A 19,620-nucleotide genomic window follows, 5' to 3' on the forward strand; every position below is an offset into this window, starting at 1 on the left:
AGATGCATGCCCGCACGATTGAACAAGTGTTTGGTACTAGAAGGTTTGGAACTGTTAATAGTGTTTGACTTCACTTTCCATTGGGTCTATCCCACCATCCACCTCCCTTCATCAGAACACGTCTTCACTTTCCCCGCCTCAGCTTTCTAGGAAATTCCTTAACACAACGAAAAGACGCTGCTACGTAGCGCAATCCAGAGTTCTTTCATCTTCATACAGCTTGTCTGACTATTAAATGGAATCGTCCGGCGTGGAGGTGAAAGCATTCCGGTGCTCATGACTTGATGAGTGGAATTTGTTGGTGTATTGCGCCTTGATTCTTTGGCAAATAATACCATTGAAAGCTCTGCGCGAACAAAAGATGAGGTACCTCTGATTTCTGCCAACTCGCAGATAATACACCTTAACCTTATCTGGTCAACTTTCCCTACTGTACAGAGTTGAAACCCAGGAATCCACGTCTATGGACTCGCTTAATATACCCAATCAACATCAATCAATCAGGGCTCGCATGGCACACTTTCGCCACTCCTGCGTATCTGTGAGATCAAGGGGTTCAATAACCATGTCCACGACACATTTAACGCCTTGGATCCCCTTCAGAACTTTAGCAGATCCAAGTCTCCTGGCAACAGTTGATGCAGGATTTCTTCTTCGTCTTCTTCCATTGGCCTGGATCGTGAGTGGCGACTGCTTTTAGGCAGCACGGGACATCAACAAGGATAATTTGAGTTATCGGCTCAGCAAACGACCCCCACCACCCCCAACAATCGAGAAAAACTGACGGCCTTCCTATCCAATGCTAGTCTCTTTGGATACAGGGCACTGATCATCTGACCTCGTGCCATACTCGCGTCTGAAGCCTGAAGGTGGACGGGGGAGTGTCGATCCAAGAGCTGACATTGCCACCTCGCGCAGGAAATCTACCTTTCTTTCCCTCCAATAATGCTGCTTTCAGCACTTTTTACAGTGCTATTTGTTGGCACTCAATCCTGGTTCTTCGGTATTCTTTGACAGTATTGGTGGGTATTCGAGCGTGTAAATGAGAAGTGTGTGGAGGTGATGGGCTTGGGGTGGTCCGCAACTCAATGCTCCTGTTAGAATCCTGCTCCCACGTCGTCACACCATCTCTAGCACCTTGCAGCTCTCTATGCGCCGTGCCGGGTAAGCTCTTCCTTCATTGCCCAGGTTCCGCAATTATACTGGGGTGAATGACTTCAGAACTTGTCTCTTTTGTACTTTGCACCGTCATGATCCAGGGATTTCGTCCTGCTGCTGTGGAACGTTGACAAACAAGAGTGCTTCATGTATCTTCCCTGTGACTCATGTAGGACGAAGATTGATAAGACCATGCAATGTGGTAGATACATCAGCTACCGGGTCGGTGGGTCGAACCGGCCAGAGCAGATATTCGAGCGTGGGGTTACCCGAAGGAGGACGGTTTGCACCCGTAACGTCGATATGCTACTTTATTCATAGATATTAGCTTCATGTATGATTCTTATCTCCCGGCCAAAGGAAATTCAAGTGATACGTCGCTGAAGATATGCTTTCCTAGTCAGCCATCTGCTCCCCGCCTGTAATAACGAGATACCATATTCTGTCGTTTTCTCATACTACTGGTCACATAAAGCTGCTGAATATTTCATCAGTGGCTCCGAGCGTCGATGCAGAGTGGCAGGCGCTGGGTGATCCAATGGGAGCGTGACTGTCTTGGGCGGATGGTTGGCATTGGCCTAGCCCCAGTCGATCTCAGCTCAACACCCTTCTTTATACATACCCCCCGTCCAGCAGCTGGACGGTCTCTGCGTAATCCTAAGGTCGTACAGGGCAAGAAGAATTAATTGGATGACTGGTGCGGCTAGCTCAAGAGCGGACCGGGACGGAGCCTTGTCCTTGTCTCAAACCTAGGAGCCAGCTGCAACATCTCTCCTTTTATCTCCTTGCAGAAAATCATCATTTTTGATATCGCAATTTTCAGGGCTAGTGGTTGGTATGCTACAGACCTAAGACGACCAGAAGTCGTATCTGCCTGCTCCATGGTACTACGTGGAGGGCGAATAGGATGAATCCCTTGCTTCCCTCGCGAAAAATTTCAACAAGTAATGGCCGGAGCCGGTGTGAACGGGAGCATATTTTGATCAATCCTCTTGAGATACGGTAGCTATCCTGAAGAGGGGTGTGGCTGTTTGACTGTGTATCCGGTTGCCCTCTTCGACTCGGACCTTCGAGACGGCTGCCGTCACCCTAGAAACAAGCAGGGAATATGCAGCACTTTGACGCTCAATATCTGCCCATTCGAGAGGTTCAACACTTTGTATCTCCATCTGGATCCTCTTGCGTTGTTTGCTGTCTGTATTTCAGGAGCCCCAGTTCAATCCCCAGCTGGATCGCATTTTCTCCTCACCCAGGCTGTTTCCCTAGAAAGAATTTTATCCAAATGTTTGCTGTAATGCCCGACAGATCACCATGAACCCAAGTTTTTGCCAATCATTTCTGCTGAGAAGGGCACATACATTTGACGACGGACTCGAGTTTGATGACTGCCCACAACCCCGGATGGAAATCGCAGGTTTATGAGCTGTTTGCTCCTTGCCCGCTTTGAGGGCGTCTTAAAGTAAAAGTAGGCCATGGTTCTCTTTCGAAAAGTCAACATACTAAACTAAGATGGAGATCGTGTCTAGAGGCTCTTACTATAGTACAAACTCGTCTCTACACGGTGAAGCGCATGCCCATCCCACATAAACGCCTGGCGGTCTTTCTCAAAGCCTCCATCGAGCAGAGGCATACCCATAAGGGGCAACAATCATATAGCCATATTTCTGGTCCTGCTCGAAGTCTTGTTCAACCGGTTGAGCATACTGCTATTTTTCACAAAGTCGCTATCACCATGTCACATCGATCATCTCGACGTGCCCGCTCCTCTCGCAGATTTTCCTGCTCGTTCTCCGGGTGTAATAGCACATTCACTCGTTCCCGAGATGCGAGAAGACACGAACGCAATGTTCACGAGACAGAGAAGAGATACTGTCCATACGCAGGCTGCAGATTTAGAGGGACCGTACGCCAGTATATATTGCGCAATCATCTGAATGAATGTCACTCATCTCTTTATTCCACCGGTAAGCGTATCCATGAATTGAGATAATCCTCGCGAGTCCAAAATGCTGAAGAATTGCGACACCAAGCAGGACTTGATGATTCCTTGGATATATCTGCAAACAGCTTACCTCCCTCACGCCTACGCCCCCCGGCAGAGTCCTCAAACTCGTCGTACCCCTTCGTTGAACAATTGAATTCCAACTTCATATCAGACATCTACGCTGCGAGCCAACAGAGCCACAATGAAACCCCGCTCGGCGACTCACCATCTGTAAAAGGATATGGAAGCGTTGGCTACAATGCATGGACACAGAATGAAGTAGAGTTTGGAAGTTTTTTTATTGATAGCGGGTTCGAACATGAAGTCTTGCCTGTGCTTCGTCCCATCGCACTGCCTTTGCATGGCCATGCAGACTACCGACTCTGTTGGCTCAGCAAATGCAATGTAGCTTTGTCTCTGGATGGAAATGGGCTGACGCATTGGGATCAACAAGTGAGATATGGTATACATGACGGTGGCAACAATGTTGTGATGTGAATTTGGTTAGGACGCGGGGCAATTTTGGGTTGAAGGGCTACAGGAGCCATGTTCAATGAGGAGACTTGAGTCTATTGCTATTCTGGGTTGGAGATGTAGCTTCACCGTTTAATCATGTTACTGAAGTCTGCGAAACTACGAGTCGGTCGGTACAGTTTCTATGAGGGACACGTCTGCAAAGATTACCACTCCACATTCATCTCGAGACTTTGATCAATCAGTGTGATGCAAAGATGCAGATATTATCCATTCCAAGCTGATTTCGGATCATGATTCATTGAAATCAACTTCCGTGCAAGTCTCTACTCAAGTAAGGATTTCCTGGTTCTTGCTTTATCCCCCCAAAGTTGTCCAAGGTCCCCCTATTTTTATTTCGCCAAAAGCGGGAAGAAGCGAACGAGTTTGTTTTGATCTAAATAGCACTGGGGTTATATTCGAGCCTGTATTTCGAATTTAGCTACAGTGGTGTGACGTTAGATCATCTGATCCAAGGCTTCTTTTGAAGCCACTTGGAGAATGCACTCGCCGTTTCTACGATATAGGCTACTACAATGGTGTTTGTTTACTTGGGCTCCAGCCACGTGACCAACAGACCACGGATCGTCTTCGTATATTTCTAGCCATCAGCGCCATTATATATAGGATTATACATATTACAATAGGTTTGTGAGTTCCAATGTGAAGTATAAGTGTCATACGCGAGTAAACTGCTGAAGTATGATCTCGTCACGCTCAGGCACGTGCAGCGCTTTTCACTAAGTCTTGAAGACACTCCACAATAACTCGCCCGATCGGTCTAACCCACGCAGGTCTTTCATTACTATGACCTCAAAGCCTCCCACGGAATCGCGTACTAGGAGCTGGAATTGAAAATCCTTACGCGACTGTCGATCAACACTTACAAACGAATCTGCTTTTCCAGGCACATGGGAGATCGCAACATCTTTGCAGCAGTGGCAAGCGCGGGAACATGAAATAAGTCAGCGTATCCTGGCTCTAAATCCTGATGGATTTAGCCTGAGTGCCACTGGCAGATGTAGCCGAAGAGTGGCTGGTCACATACGGCCTGACCATGGCCAAGAAGCTGGCCGCCTCCCAAGGCCAATGGACAACTGGCTGGTTTGGTGGCAGCCTGATAGAACTCATGCTACTTTTATACACCTTGAAAGATATTCCACTTTTTGAATGTTTATTTGTACCCCTGGCAGGTCCCTAAGAAGGATGTAATTTTGAGGCAGCACAAATTGCCGCTAGAGGACAAGTACCGAAATATTCCCATTCAATTTGGTCAATAAAGTCTCAGTTATGCTCCTCCATGAACACGGATGAATGGGTCCCATCCATACCTACGTAAAGCAGCGCCAGGAGTCGGCTACATGGCCAGTACAGGTTCATCCTGAGCCTGCAGCCCATCTTCTTTCAGGGTGCCGGGCGCCTACATACGATTAAGATTTCCTTTGAATCTGTTCCGGCGATCTGAGTCTCTCTTTAAACGCCCAGGTCGCCTGTCTATCGAGAGAGGGCACCAGAGCGGAATTTCTAGTCCCACGAGCGGTCTCAGCTGCATATTTCTCGGGACCCCTCGCTATGCCTCTCTGAGTGCTAAGTCCCTAAGATTCATCTATGTAAGTTAGCATGAGGCCTTTAAAAGCTACCTTCTTTCATTCCGTTTTTGAAGTTGAATTCGAGACATGGTTTCGGTACCAGTTTGCCAGTCGAGCCTCGTCCAAGCCAAATCTATTCGGCCTGTGCGCGCTCTTTTCCAAGAGCCTTAGATCTTACAGTTGTTGGAGCATGTAAACAGAAAGTGATGTAAATTCACACCAGTTGTATCTACTGCGATAGGCAGGCCTATACTTTCTCACATCAAAGTAGAGGTAGCTTCCGAGTGGTGATACCCAAGACCTTACACACTACCGATTCACCACAGCAAAATCACAATCAAAGGGGTGATATTATTGATGCGAGAGGTGATGAGGCTCAACTCCCGTCATATTCCACAAGGACGTGCCACGTTGCACGGCGGAACGTTCCATGCCATCGGCACGCATGCTGGGGGGAATACTGGCAGGCTCGTGGAGAGACTTGTGCTTCGCCCACGGGCTTATCGTCAACTTCGATTCAGCCGGACGACCAATTTCTCGGCCAGGAGGGGTTCACACCGGCCGTGTGCAGTTGCGCATGACCTCAAAGCGAGCTCTGCTTTCTCCACCCAATACTTGTATCTCTCGTACCCCCTGTCAACGACTTCATGCATTCACCCTCAAAGCCTTAGAGTGGTGCTTGCTGGGAAGATGGCCGGCTTGACGTGTTTTGAAACTTCCTAGCGTTATCGTCAAAATCACAGGACCTACACGATGCGTATGCGTTTGAAGTTAGACCACCTCACCGAGTAGAATCAATTTCCTTTTGCCTTGTTTATCTTGACATGACCCAGTTGACTGGGTGTCTAGTACATTATGAAAGGACGTGATATCCCCATACAGGTGTCATTAGTTTAGAGATCAAAAACAACAACTCCGAAGAGAACAGCAGAGAGATGACACTCTTTTGTCCCAAAAAACACTGCTCGAGCACATTCAAGTCCAAAGAGGAGCTATTAGCCCACCAGGAGAAGTGTCACTCAGGGTCCAATATGACCCTTTCAAAAGCCGCTGCCGAGGAAGCACGAGGAAGGGATGGTGCGAAATCAATGGCAGACGACTCTACGTGTAGGTGCAAAGTCCTGAAAACTTGAGCTATCCTGAATTTCCAAAGACTTCCGCCCCAGGGATGAGGATAAGTCGGGTATGGAAACTCCTTTCAACGAACAACAAATAGTGGATGTACCGAAAGGTCAGTGCAAGAAATCTCCAAGACTGCAGGCAGCACTGTGACCGGACCGGATTGGTCGTGGGTCTCTATCATGCTGATTTCTCTCCCAGATCACTGCAACGCCTGTTCGAATCCTTCGGCCATAGATCAGAATGGTGTTCAGCACAGCGAAGCACCAACATCGGCGGGCAAAAACCTGGCTAAAGATAGAGATGCGAAAGTTGCCGGAGAAAGAGTCGAACACGCACAACATTCTCGCGAGTACAAGCTGCTACCCACCGGTATGTGTCCGAGGACTTCTGAGACAGGATTGAGGATAATGAGTATGGATTTGAGAATTCTTGAGGATGGTCTCAAGGATTTGAGCTTGGAGGAACTCCTGGGACACTCTTCTTCTGAGCAAGAAAGTGATGATGGCGAATCAAATTACTCATGGTAATGGCTGGAAGGGTTGTGCTTGCTCCATGCGTTCGCACTTCGGTCGTGGTCGTGGTCTTCCCAAACTTACTGTAAATTATTCCTTACCTGAATGGGGGCAGTGCAGACAATTGTTCGTGGTTTGTATACATTTTTGGAGTCTATACTATTCAATGCGTTCGGAGCTCTGGAGACATACCAATTTGCTTCTAGTTTTTGGGTAGGATACCGAGACATGCCATGTCGATTGCTGCGCATCTCCAGTGTGCTCACTGCTTACACAGCATTGTACACAAGCGTCACCCGACCCAGTGGCCTGGAATAGTGCGTATGCAGTAAAGCGTTACGCACGATCTCTGCGCGACACAGAAGCATGATCTCAGAAGTACCCTTGACACGGCACTTCGTGAATGAAGAGCTCCAGTACTGAAGAGCTCTTACACCCAACAATCCCAAAACCAGGATACTAGGGGCTAGACGCACTGTTCAATCTTTAAGAAATGGTAGGTAAATAACGCGCTGGGATGAGGTTGCTGCGCTGGCAAGGCGTTCTTCTTCATTATGCAAGGAGTTCGTCAGCGGTCCCTTTTAGTGCACCACCTTCTGCATTAGTCGCAGGCTGCATCTGCAAGCTGCAGGAGAAAAGCCCACCCCCCACAAACCTGCATCTGGATCTGCATCAAATGCGAGTACACTGAGGATTCTCTGTCAAATAGAAGTAAGAGTTACAAGTCTTCTTGTAAAATAATCGTTTGCTCGAAATTGGGAATCGCTCACCGTGGTTTCTGTAAGCGAGAGCGCGCTAAAAAAGATAAATAAAGAGGGCGGTAGGTCGATGTGCTCTGACTCGAGGTTGACTTCAGGGACAGCTTCTTAGGTATCGAGATAGCTGGAAACAGTGGAGTAGACGCATTCGAATATCAAAAACTACCTAAAATTACGAAGAGCAACAAAGCAGTAACGCAAAACAGGAAAAAGACTGTTGACTTTCTACTTCGGCAAGGCATTACTTTAACTGTGCGTCTTCTAAATCAGAGACCTGTAGAAAAGTCGTGAAGTTCTGGGTTGCGATGTAAACTTGAAATCCAATCCCGACGGCCCATTGATCGAAGGCTGTGTTGGTTGGGGGCTCCGCTCCCGTACCTCATCCCCGACCAGCTTTTTTCCTAGCCGCAGTTTTGTCGATCAACCTTTTCATTGTGACGATTTGAGTCGAGGCTTTCGGTGAGTGAATGGGGTAAAAATAAATTGGAGAGTGTGTGGCAGGGTCGGCCTAGCATGCGGCCATGATAGTGGCCCGAAGACTCTACCCCCAACCGGTTGCCAATACTTGCGAAAAGGGGCATGAGTGCACTATTCAGAGCAGTAACTAGTTTAAATACTCGAACTGCTGTATATCAGTCTTACGTCGCGCGAGTCCACAGCCTGCAGCTCTTGGAAGTGGCCTGACAAAGAGGAGTCATGGTAACCACATCCTAGTCGACGCACTCTAAAATACCCAGGTCGACGTGATAAGAGAAAAGGCTAGAGTAGTGAATTTTTAGAGCACAATAAAAGTTAAATTAATGTTCGAAGCTAGTCTGGTTGCGTTATCCAAACCATTGCTGCTCGCCAGAGAAATCTGAACTGACATTTGCTTTTCTTCAGCACCGTCCGTAAACCCCTGACAGTCCCAGCCCCGATGTTTCTAACTTCATGGGTACAAATTCCATATCAGGGCTTCTTTGTTACGAAGGCACCTGTTAACTGGTACAGCCCTGTCCTCGACGACTGGGACGACTAGGATGACGGGTAGGGCACGTTGAATCCTGGAAAGGGTAAGTCTGAATGCGGAGCTGCATATGAGAGCCCTAAAAATATGGAGTATTTCATAATGACTCCATAAGACCAGCCCTAGGCAAAATGCCAGAAGACTAGGATGTGCGTACAGAAGACGGGGAGCTGAGAACCACAATCCCGAGATGAGGTACCCCTGGCCCGCAAGTACGGGGGAAGGCAGCTGCTCAACTCCAAGCGCAGAAGGATTGATAAACATCGGGTAATAAAAAATACCTTGATATGGCTTAGTCTTAAATTAAAAAGGGCACCCTATGCGTTGTCCTTAGTCGGACTGCGCCCCTGGCCCGTTGCAGCAAGACTAAGCGAGCTCTCCGGGACTGTGCCGACTTCCATTGAGCTCCAGAGAATCAAAAATAAAAAGAACTACTCAACAAGTAAATAACATGGACAGAATGAAGCGAACACGAGGTCCCGGTGGTTTGGGTACTGGTGGATGTTGCTGAAGTCACACGGTATGCCAAAGTGGATAGCTGTCAGCTCTCTGTCAGCCACCTCCTGGCAATATCCAGAGCCTGCAATGAGAATTTTCAGCTACGTCGTGGCCTTGGAGGTATGAGTTGTACAGGATTAAATTAACTAATATGATGATCGCCGTGAAGCTGGATTCCATTACTGACTGAAGTGACGGGACAGCGATGGTCAATCATGGACATGAACTCAAGACAAAACCACGACAAGGCGACCCATCAGACAGAGAAATACAAAACTGCGTACAGAAGAATATTCGTATAGATTGTTGATTTATGCCTCGTCTAATCAACGTGCGAGGAATGGCAATGATGACGCGCTGCCCGGAAGATGAGACGATCTCATAGCTGGATCTGGCATCGGGACAGCTTCTTGGTATCACTTTCGATCGCCTCTGTAGGATTCACTGCTCCGACACGCATCTTTATCCTTGTCTCTACTCGGTCGTCTTGATAGTATGGCACTCCCATCAGTCTTAGAGAGATGCTGCCTAAATAAGAACAGCTTCGTCCTCGAAAGACTCGTTCGGAACCATCCCAAAGGGCCTGCCTAGGATCAAATGCACTGCAACAGCGGTTCACCGCTATCACCCTGTATACGATCCCCTTGAGGCCATGCAAGCTCAAGCCCCTGCCGGCCAGGGGGAGACGCCAGCTTCCCGTTTCCCCCGGAACGTTTTTCCACATGGATCCGGCATATTGGATGAACCATCTCATATCACATTCCTTCCCTTTGAAACCTCTCGTTTCAGCCCGTCTATGTCAAGCTCTCGGCTTTTTCACCGCTTCCACTACCTTTGATACGACATGGCATTACTATTCGGTGGCCACCAGGCAAATTTCCGCCTCGTCTGGAACAGCAAGGCGATGCTGTCAGTGCGAAGTGAACGACACCGCTTCTCTTAGATTGTCTTCTGAGCTCTAAACACCCTCAATAGTTCCTGGCGAAAGCGAAGAATCGAAGAGCCTCAGACTGACGTATAAAAGCAATAGCGACTCGCCAGCAAAGATGGAGACCACCACATCAGTCTCCCTGCGAAGATGGCTCTCCACAGCGACAAGTCTACGAAGCTGGCGGTCCACTCCACCAAGAAATGCGACCGACCCCAGTGCGCCGCTTGTGACAAAGATTTTGGAAGGGGAAGCGAGTTGAATAGACATCTCAAAGAGACTCATTCCTACATGAGATATTCTTGCCCAGTCCTCCATTGTTCGTTCCAAACCAAGCGTTCTGGGAAAGTCAATGCGCACATGAAGAAACAGCATAAGAATGATCAAGGTGCGTTCCATCATCCTTGGGATACTAGATTAGGCAATGACAACAGACTGCAGATGGACAACTCGAAAGTTCAGAGCCACAGATCGCCGTATTGGCCATGGGAGGCACTGGATCCAGCCCAGAGCTCCAATCATCCACCTCACTTCCAGGTAAATTTCCCCAGGACTCCAACGCACTGCTTAGCACATGTCACTCACGGTATTACTTCTCAGACAACAACACCATCGCCACAAATAACAATACCTTTGGTCCACACCGGCACTCTTTCGAAAACACTGAGGGGTTTAACAGAGCTGCCAGTTCCGGCACAGCTCTTGCCTCAGGGCAATGGATACACCAAGGCGACACCGAAAGAGCACAGACGCCTCCACAAGGCCTCAATTCCTTCCAGCATGACAATTATGCCCACCCAAATGCCGAAACAACTTCGACAGAATATCCAGCGAGAAACGAGCTGTTAGGAGGGACTGCAATGCTGAGTCTCGACAAGGAGCCAGGTTTCCCCACAAGCTGGTCTGCTGCACTCCACGAAGATGGGTGGGATCTCCAAAATTGGAGCTATGATGTCGTACATAATTAGTTGTGGTCTGCTGGCCATATCGTCGGCGATGTCAGGTCTCCCATTCACTCTTTCCATTCATCTTCCACAATCTTTCTTTGGACTTGGGCAAACATGGCAATTGTTACGATAGGATATTGTGTAGGAAAAATGTTAACAGGAAATAAAGTGAAAAGGACAAAATAAGAGTAGAAGACTCATGCTTTGGTTTGGGACAAAATAGAATGCGTGTTTATTTCCAATTGGATCATCCCCTCTCACCAATCTGTATCAGCCACGTGATGTTTACTTTACCCGCATTTGACCCTCATTTGCCGAGTCCATCGTTCACAAAGGACATATCTCAGAGCAGAGCAGGAAACAGTAACGTTAGGGATAATAAAAACAGTAGTACGACTGAAATAGCATACAGATAAGGAAGAAATACTAGTATGTTCCGTACGACATGAGAACAATCCCTCAATTAAGTTGTTTGATTCAAGGGCGCGACAAGGAGTCATCATACTCTCAAGTCCTTCGTTCCCCGAATACATTTCTTTTCAAACCCATACGAACCGGAAGTCTCACTGGAGCACTCAGCACACACAATGCTCTCTTCAAGCAACTAGCCTCAGTATACAGAAAAATGCACGAGAGAAGAAAACTCGAACAGCCAAACGCGAAGAGAAAAAGGCAAAAAAGCAGACACGAAGGAAGAATGTAGAAGGGCAACAGGAAAAAAGTCCATTTTTGCTCTTAATTCCCGTCCGGAAATCGATGACATACTTGTTTCCCAAGAAGATTTGTCTCCTCAACACCTCTTTAGCTTTTTTGGGTACTTGAGCTTCCCAGATCACCTGGACGCAGTCATCCCAATAAACACCCACGCCTGTAATTAACAGCGTTCATTGGCATCTACCTAGCACATCTACAAACAATCGTCCATTTTTGCCTCTCCTCTCGCCACTCCCATTCCCCTTCGAGCCACTACCCACCACCGCCAAACACAGCCAAACACACCCACCGTGCCAATCGCGGGAGAATCAACAAACAAGGGCGGAGCGAGCGCTCGCTTCCACCACTGCTCTCCTACCTCAGCCTGAGATGAGAACGACAAGGAACATTCCAAAGCCGAAGGAATGTATCAGAGCACTAGAAAAGAAAAGACGACAGAAGAGAAGATGGACTGATGTACAAGTGGTGTTCTCCTTTTCAGTTTCTATTATGAAGACGCGATATGCAAGATGAGCGCTTTTGCAGTTCTGCCAGTCCAGTTCAGTCCAGGACAATCCGCAAGCGCATACATTAAAAGGGGGCAGGTAAGCCCAAGCCACTGCAATTACTGAAATTCAGTGACAACATCTATCTATCGCACATATTTTACCCTCTCTGCCGCTACATCCTCAGCGAGCAAGTGGAGATCAGAGATCCTCAGCACAGCCCATAAAGCCCCAAATGCAGAATATAATTAGGCTTAGCCCCATCTCGCACTCTCCCTCTCCGCCTCCAAGCGCGCAATTCTCGACTCCTCACTCTCATCACCAAGCCCCGTGCCCCTACGATTCTTCCTGCCCTTCTTCCCACTGCTTCCTCTATTCTCCACTCCCTCGTCTCCCTCGTCTCTGCTTCTCTTGCGTGCCAGACCGCCACTTAGACCAGCCATACGCTGAGCTTCCTTCAGCAACCTCTCGCGATTTCTGGCTTCGCGTTCGATTTCATGGGGGTCTTTGGATGGTGGTGTAGGGAGGGCCTTGGTTTTGGTCGAGGTAGAGGCGGAGGTAGATTCCCGGTCTTTGTCGCGACGGGATGAGTCGTGGCGAGAGGAGCGGTGGTCCTCATCGCGGTGGTGACGGCTTGATTTGTCTCTGTCTTTCTCTCGTGGCTTCTCGTAGTCACGCTCACGATCACGATCACGGTCTCTTGTTGAGGATGTGATACGTTCTGAGCGTGGGCCGGTTGGGAGGGTAGGGAGGTGATCGATAGCGCTCTTGTGGCGGGAGCTAGCTCCTTTGATTTCAATGCCGTTTCCAAGTGTTGAAGGCCTTCGAGAGCTGGATTCGGGCTCTATAGGTGTTTGGTGGGAGGATGAGTCGACGTCGGATTTAGAAAGAGGCTCTTCGGATTGGCGACGGCTGTGGCTGTGATGCCGGTGTCTGTGCCCTCGCTCCCGCTCCCGTTCTGAGCCCCTGTCTCGGGATCTTGACCGATCTTTCTCCTCGTGGCGGGATGAGCGGTGTGACGAACGATGCTTGTAAGATGAGGAGGATTTGTGGTCCCTCTCACTCTCACGCTCGCGATATTTATCTCTGTCTCGTCGACTTCGGTGACTGGTGCGTTTCGAGTCGGATGGTGATGCTGACCTAGATCTATCTTCAACAACATCACCTTTTCCGTCTTCGAGTCTCCCCCCGGCTGCTTCCTCGGCCACTGCATCCTCTTCCTCTCTACGTCGACGGCGCTCTCTTCGACGTTCTCGTCGTCTCTCTGTTTCCTTCTCGTCTTCGCTGAGGGATGTTGAACGATGTCTGTGTCTTCTGGATCTGTCTCTACTACGTGATCTCTTCCTGTCATGGGATCTTGACCGTTCTCTTGAAGGTGATCTGCTGCTTCTCTCCCGGTCTCTACCTTCCTTCTCGGTTGCGTCAGGGGCAACACTTGCACTTACGCTGCCACTCGGCCTCGAGTTCGCTCGGCCAGCAATTGAAAAGCCTTGTGTTCTTAAACCAGAAAGGCCTGTATTGGGCAAACCTTCTCGCATGGCCTTTGGCCCTGTGGGAGCGTTGATGGGAACATCGACAGGCTTCACAATTGGAGGATGCATAGGGAGAAAATTGCCACCCCTGCCGCCATACGAATGATCTTGATATCCTCCTCCGTAAGCATTTACGTTGTATACATCACCGGTACCGGGATACGGGTAAGATGTTACGTCGTCCAAGGTCTGTATTGGCATTGGTTCAGAGCGCTCAGGAGCCTCAGTCGATTCGGCTGGGGCTACTTCTGAGGTCACTTCGGGTCCTGGGCCATCTGCTGGTGCAGTCCCTGGCTGTTGAGCTGTACTTTCGTCATCGACAGGTTTCGGAGTTTGTTCTGCTGTTGCTGACTTCTGGCGTATCTCTCTACCAAATTCATCGACATCTCCGTTATCTGTCTTCGGTCCGGTTGGTACAGATCCTGTTTCATTAGGGGCGCCACTGGGTTGGTGGCCAGAACCAAATTGTTGCGGCAACTGCTGTGAGAATGCATCATGAGAGCCATAGCCATAGCCACCTCCTCGAGAGAATCCGCCACGGCCTCTGCCTCGACCTCGGAAAGACCCGAAGTTGTTCTGATGGTTATGGAACTGGTTTGAGCCACCATAATTACCTGAATTGTATCCAGACTGGGGACCATATCCAGAGTTACTCGATGCAAAATCACTTTGACCCAAGTTGCCAACATTTGACGCGTTGAAATTATCACGAACATTCCAACCTTGTTGATTGTTCCAACCGCCACCAAAGCCTGCTCCAGCACCTCCATCGAAACCCATTCCCATCCCGTTCATCCCTCCTCCAAACCCGCCATTCATGAACTGCATCGACATAGGATCCATGCCCATTGGTGGCATGCCTGGCATTCCTGTAAAGCAATTAGCGTTGACTCCTTTCACATGGTACGTAGGACTTACCTATCATCGGGAAGTTATTGAATCCGCCAGGAGCCATGCCATTTTGCATAGCCATCATCATCTGCATCTGGTTGAAGTCCCCACCAAATCCCATTGCAGGGAATCCTCCTGCTGCGGACGGGTCGAAACCGAAACCATTTCCAAATCCAGGAGTCTGTGAGATAGCTTGTCCGCCTGTGTTTTCTTCGTCCGTCTTGCCCTCTTCATTTTGAAAAGGAGTTTCAACCGCCTTGTTGGTATCGGAGTCAGCGATAGGCTCTTGGCCTGGGGCAATCTCCTGTTATTCTGTTAGCTCTGGCCAGAACAAACTAAATAGGAGGATCATACCTCAATTGACGGCTGAGGAACATCCTGTTGGTCTCTAGTCGGCTGCTCCGATTCTTCGGTAGTAGCAGGAGTCTCGTCCAACTGTGCCACAGGGGTCTCCTCAGTCTTCACATCCTCCGCAGACTCAACCTCCTTACTTGGCTGTTCAACAACTGGCTCAACTGGCGCTACAGTATCCCCTGAAGCCGGTGGTGTAGCAGGAGGCGAGTTCTTCTGTTCTTTCAGGCGCAGGGCTTCGCGCTTCTTCTCTTCGGTACGGAGAAAGACCTTGATGGTGGTGCGCAAGGATTTATTGGGCTTGCAGTCGGCTGCCGCAACAGGAGTGTGTTCGCAGACCGGGCAGGAGGAAGGGAGAGTCGACTGGCCTGTTTCAAAGACTGTTAAAGACTGTGAAGCAGAATGCAAGAAACCTTGGGTACTCACAAGTCTCGCAGATTGCTTGATCGCAACAAGGCAATCGGAACGCATTTACAGCAAGCTTGCTGCAGATGGCACATCGAAGCTTAATTGGAATCTCATCTTGGTTGAGTGAACTGCGCCAGTATTAGCAGAGCACCTTACGGATTGGTGTTCAAGCGGAACTGACTTTATAAGCTCAGTCTGAGCTGCTGTTGGAGCAGCAGCTGCCATGCTGACGGAGGGGTGACGCGCGAGCTCTTTCGAGGCTGTCAAAAGGCGGAATTGTCGTCTTTATCTCATGGTCGGAAGGTCGCATTCGAAGGCGAAGGGCATCAAAGGAGTGTTCTCTCGATTCAGACGTGCGGTGCCGTTCAGGTGAATCATGTGAGATTTTGCGATGCAAAATTCGACGTTTGAACAGAATCGCGACTGAGGCGTCTCGGGAATCCCAGTCAAATCTCCGCCTAGCGTCAAAGTCACATGACGACATGTGAATGCAACACACCTGCACAATTGATAAGTTAGTTTGCAAACGTTCAAATGATTGCATTTTGCTGTCTGACCACTGCACATCCATTTCCACCAAAATGCGGATTAAGTCTTGTGCGCATCTGTGATTGTTGTTTCATTACACTCTATACTTACCTCTTGGCTGGTATCTAACCAAGCATCCAGCGTCGGCTAAGGCAGACCGAGGGGCTAATCGTGTCATCACTTCATCCAACCTCACGTCTCCCTATCTACGTACCTCTAATTCTCTGTCCTCGGTCCATCTCATTGATCGCTATGAGGCAGTGCCTTTCCATAGAGTCCTAAGCGGACTGACCATCATCAAACAATGATCCTAGGACAGGTCTCCTGGCTCGATTGCTTCGTCTTTCTTGTCTTCCTTGCACCTCAACTCATCATCCATGTCGGCTTCTTTCCGACTCTATTCTGCGGCATCAAGGCACTGCCATTTCTATGTACGAACCCGATTATTCCTCCCATTTCTTTCAACCAGCCACTCCTCAATAGAACAATCAGCCACAGTTGTTGTTGTTCAATCCCTAGTTGACACCTCGCTAATCTGTCACTTGCTGCAGTGATCCGCATGCCCCTGACTTTTATGTATGAACGTCTCCTCCTTTCTAAACCTCACCAACCACCTTTTGTCCAGCAAGCTTCATGGTTTGAAGATGCTGTTATCAGATGTGTAAGATATGCCTTTGCATACATCCCTGCCGACATCGGGAGGGTCTTCTTCTCAAAGGGTGCTTCGGTACCGTTTCTGAGATGGAGGATGCTGAGGCATGGGTATGTAAGGAGGCCGGTCCACTGGGAGGAGATCCAGAGGAAGGACTTTCAGGGAGTTTGGATCATCAAAGATAAAACAAAGATGCCTGATGTTGTAGTTTATTACGCTCATGGTATGTCCACATGATGATTATTGCTACGCCCTTCGATGAGAAGTCCGTTAATGAACCAATTTCAGGTGGAGGCTTTTCCATGGGCACATCATATTTCTATCTCGAGTTTCTCCTCGCATTCCACACCCTACTCTCAGACTCCGCCTATACAGGCACCAAATTCAGCAACCCCGCCATCCTCGCCCTAGAATACACTCTCGTGCCCAAGGCATCCTACCCAACACAACTCCACCAAGCAATAGCAGGCTACAAATTCCTACTCACCAAAATCCATGATCCCTCACGCATTGTATTCAGCGGCGACTCCGCCGGCGGGACCATTATCCTCTCTCTGCTCCTGCACATCGGCAACACGAAAGCCAACATTAAAGGAGCTAAGCCACGCGCGGTATCAGACGGGGGAAATGATATCCAAGGCGTGATTCCAGCGTTGGCGGTCCTGGTCAGTCCGTGGACGACACTTATCTCATCCAAGGATAAGAATACGAAAAGTGATTACCTGGATGCAAATAATCTGCATCATTATGCACAGCAATACGTCGGATCGAGATACTCGCCTACAGATCCGTCAATTTCACCGGGAAATTGTAAGGATGTGTCGTGGTGGCGACGTGCGGCTCCAAGTAGTGGATTGCTGATCCTGTGGGGTAGAGAGGAGGTGTTTGCGCCTGAGATCAGAGAGTGGGTAGAGCTGTTGCAGGAGGCGGAGGTGAGTGTAGAAAGTAGAGAGGAGAAAGGTGGGATACATGCTTGGCCGGTAGCAAGCTTGTTTTTGAGTTCGACGAGAGAGGAGAGAATCAAGGGGTTGGCACAAATGGTCCGGTTTGTTGGGGAGAAGATGGCGGTCGAGAAGGAACCGAAAGGAGTAGTGGAAATGGATGGGAAGTATATGTCACATACATGATTAGAAAAAGAAGAGATCTTGAGAGAACTTCCGGTCAATTTGGCATAGAAGTTGACTTTACTAAGTTTCTCATGAGTCATGCCTCCTCTCAACTGGCAAGTTGTCCAGTCCATAAGCCAGACCACTCCATGACCCACCAAAAATTACAACATAATCTATCTGGTTGGGAGGCGTCGAGGTAAGATCACGATCCCTGAGCCGTAACTCAGGCCGCATGACCGCTGGAGATGTAACTCTCAGCTGCAGAATTTTGTCCCGATTGTTGATCACGACGCGACATCCATATCGTGGATCAATACGACGATTGGCACGTCCAATTGCACCTGGCAATAATGACTGGGTGCCAGAATTCGCCCCCGAGGTACGGCAATGACTGCATATGTAGCGCTTGTCAGAGATACACGCGTGATTTTCACCTGAGCTTACACAGGCTGAGTGTTGCCAGGCATAGCAATCGGAGCACCACAACCCATCTCCACCATCACCGTCCTTTCTACCACAACAAGGAATTGAGACTTCGAGTTGTTGGATGGTCATATATGAAAGCTGTGGAAGGGAGGAGTAATACCAGGATTCAGCAGCGAACGAGGCTTGAGCAAATGAAACAACATCGAATGGATCCAATTTCTCGAGAACCATTCCAAACACTTCTGGGGGTAGAGTAATGCTGGAATTTTCTCGCGCAACTAGATTCCTTCCACCCCACTTCATATCGGGGGAGGACAGAAATTGCGTTAGGATCCGAAAGCCTGATGTACACTGCGTTGCAACTGAATTAGATACCAGGGGAAATACTGTAGAGCACCGAGTCCGTCCAGTAGAAACATGGGCGAAAGCGATCTCAGCTACTGATATCAATATGCATGGCACTCCACAGCTTGTATTCCTCTGTCCCACCGACTTGTTTAAGAACTCCTCCGCGGTCGAAACAGCGGCTGATATGGTTGAAGGCATTTTGAGACCTTCGCAAAGGACCACAAGATACCCGTGAAACCAGTAAATATTCGTAAGGGGAGCATCCCAATCCGGAAATGTCTCGGCTCCCAGAGGTAGTCTTGCCGCAGCAATATTGCCTTTAGGGGATACTTCCAAGTCCCAAGCCGCGAGACGTAAGAGTGCGATGCAGAGTTGCCGGAACAGCAGTGATGATGATGTACCCCAGATAGTTCGGTCATCGATAAAAAACCGCCACTGGTAAGCGAAATCTCGGAACATACGGTGTTGAAGTTCATTTAATGAAGTCGGTTGTTTCATATGAACCTCTAATCGGTCGTATCCGACGTCTGCCGGCAGCATGTCTCCCTCTTCTGCCCATTCAGAGAGAGGATTGCTTCCTTTGTTCAGTAGAGCTTCCAGTCTCAGATCTGATGCCCTTTGATGGCATCAAGGTTGACTCGTCTCATGGTCAAGGTTAATATTGGGTTATCGTCCTCCTCATCACGGTGCCAGAATGCAACAGTCAAGTGTGCCGAGTCGAGATCGAGTGTATAAACAAAATTGAGATGCTGCTGGAGGGGAAGAGGATACGGGATCACTACCCCTTCAGTCTCTGGTGTCGTGTCATTTTGCCACTTTGTAGCATTCGCAAAGATTGATGCATCACCAGGAGAATCGATTCGTCCGCGTGTTTGGTGGATCTGATACCACTTCGCTGAAGATAAGACATGTCAGTGGAGAGTTGAAGATCAAGGAGAGATTTCTCACCCTGTTTACAGATGTTCCAGAAGCCTCTCGAAACCATGGGTAGACTTCGATGAGGAGCAATCGTTCAGGGTGAAAAACCAGCGGCAAGCGCAAAAATGGAGGCGGAGATGGTGATGGAGATAGCACGTTGTGGAGTTGAAGCAACGCCGATTTATTGTACGTACTCTAATGTAGGTAGCTTAGCATGAAGCTGTGTAAGCGCGCGCTTGTCCT

General features: G+C 48.9%; 7 protein-coding genes across 7 annotated transcripts; 4 read left to right on the plus strand and 3 right to left on the minus strand.

Annotated features, from left to right (window-relative positions):
* The first annotated feature begins 2,092 nt into the window (after window positions 1-2,092).
* On the plus strand, window positions 2,093-3,863 carry ONS95_007548 (uncharacterized protein). Its single transcript, XM_058501062.1, has 3 exons — window positions 2,093-2,623; window positions 2,674-3,122; window positions 3,192-3,863. Exons 2-3 carry the CDS (start codon window positions 2,729-2,731, stop codon window positions 3,638-3,640), a joined length of 843 nt encoding a protein of 280 aa, XP_058362379.1. The 5' UTR covers window positions 2,093-2,623; window positions 2,674-2,728; the 3' UTR covers window positions 3,641-3,863.
* A 2,316-nt stretch (window positions 3,864-6,179) lies between these two features.
* Window positions 6,180-6,893, plus strand: ONS95_007549 (uncharacterized protein; the record flags this gene model as incomplete). Its single annotated transcript, XM_058501063.1, has 3 exons — window positions 6,180-6,351; window positions 6,398-6,475; window positions 6,565-6,893. 3 exons carry the CDS (start codon window positions 6,180-6,182, stop codon window positions 6,891-6,893), a joined length of 579 nt encoding a protein of 192 aa, XP_058362380.1.
* Window positions 6,894-10,218: 3,325 nt separating this feature from the next.
* Window positions 10,219-11,036, plus strand: ONS95_007550 (uncharacterized protein; the record flags this gene model as incomplete). Its single annotated transcript, XM_058501064.1, has 3 exons — window positions 10,219-10,456; window positions 10,510-10,605; window positions 10,669-11,036. The coding sequence occupies 3 exons, from the start codon at window positions 10,219-10,221 to the stop codon at window positions 11,034-11,036; spliced, it is 702 nt and encodes a 233-aa protein (XP_058362381.1).
* Window positions 11,037-12,185: 1,149 nt separating this feature from the next.
* Window positions 12,186-15,775, minus strand: ONS95_007551 (uncharacterized protein). Its single transcript, XM_058501065.1, has 5 exons — window positions 15,578-15,775; window positions 15,415-15,524; window positions 14,992-15,356; window positions 14,665-14,941; window positions 12,186-14,615 (listed from the first exon to the last, which is right to left on the minus strand). The coding sequence occupies exons 1-5, from the start codon at window positions 15,619-15,621 to the stop codon at window positions 12,469-12,471; spliced, it is 2,943 nt and encodes a 980-aa protein (XP_058362382.1). The 5' UTR covers window positions 15,622-15,775; the 3' UTR covers window positions 12,186-12,468.
* A 267-nt stretch (window positions 15,776-16,042) lies between these two features.
* Window positions 16,043-17,703, plus strand: ONS95_007552 (uncharacterized protein; the record flags this gene model as incomplete). Its single annotated transcript, XM_058501066.1, has 3 exons — window positions 16,043-16,355; window positions 16,476-16,799; window positions 16,865-17,703. The coding sequence occupies exons 1-3, from the start codon at window positions 16,229-16,231 to the stop codon at window positions 17,701-17,703; spliced, it is 1,290 nt and encodes a 429-aa protein (XP_058362383.1). The 5' UTR covers window positions 16,043-16,228.
* A 69-nt stretch (window positions 17,704-17,772) lies between these two features.
* On the minus strand, window positions 17,773-18,999 carry ONS95_007553 (uncharacterized protein; the record flags this gene model as incomplete). Its single annotated transcript, XM_058501067.1, has 1 exon — window positions 17,773-18,999. One exon carries the CDS (start codon window positions 18,997-18,999, stop codon window positions 17,773-17,775), a length of 1,227 nt encoding a protein of 408 aa, XP_058362384.1.
* A 62-nt stretch (window positions 19,000-19,061) lies between these two features.
* On the minus strand, window positions 19,062-19,444 carry ONS95_007554 (uncharacterized protein; the record flags this gene model as incomplete). Its single annotated transcript, XM_058501068.1, has 2 exons — window positions 19,062-19,354; window positions 19,408-19,444. 2 exons carry the CDS (start codon window positions 19,442-19,444, stop codon window positions 19,062-19,064), a joined length of 330 nt encoding a protein of 109 aa, XP_058362385.1.
* Between the last annotated feature and the right edge of the window lie 176 nt (window positions 19,445-19,620).

This window comes from Cadophora gregata, assembly GCF_030347475.1.
Source record: "Cadophora gregata isolate MNR1 chromosome Unknown scaffold_2, whole genome shotgun sequence".
In the NCBI taxonomy this organism is placed as follows: Eukaryota; Fungi; Ascomycota; class Leotiomycetes; order Helotiales; family Ploettnerulaceae; genus Cadophora; species Cadophora gregata.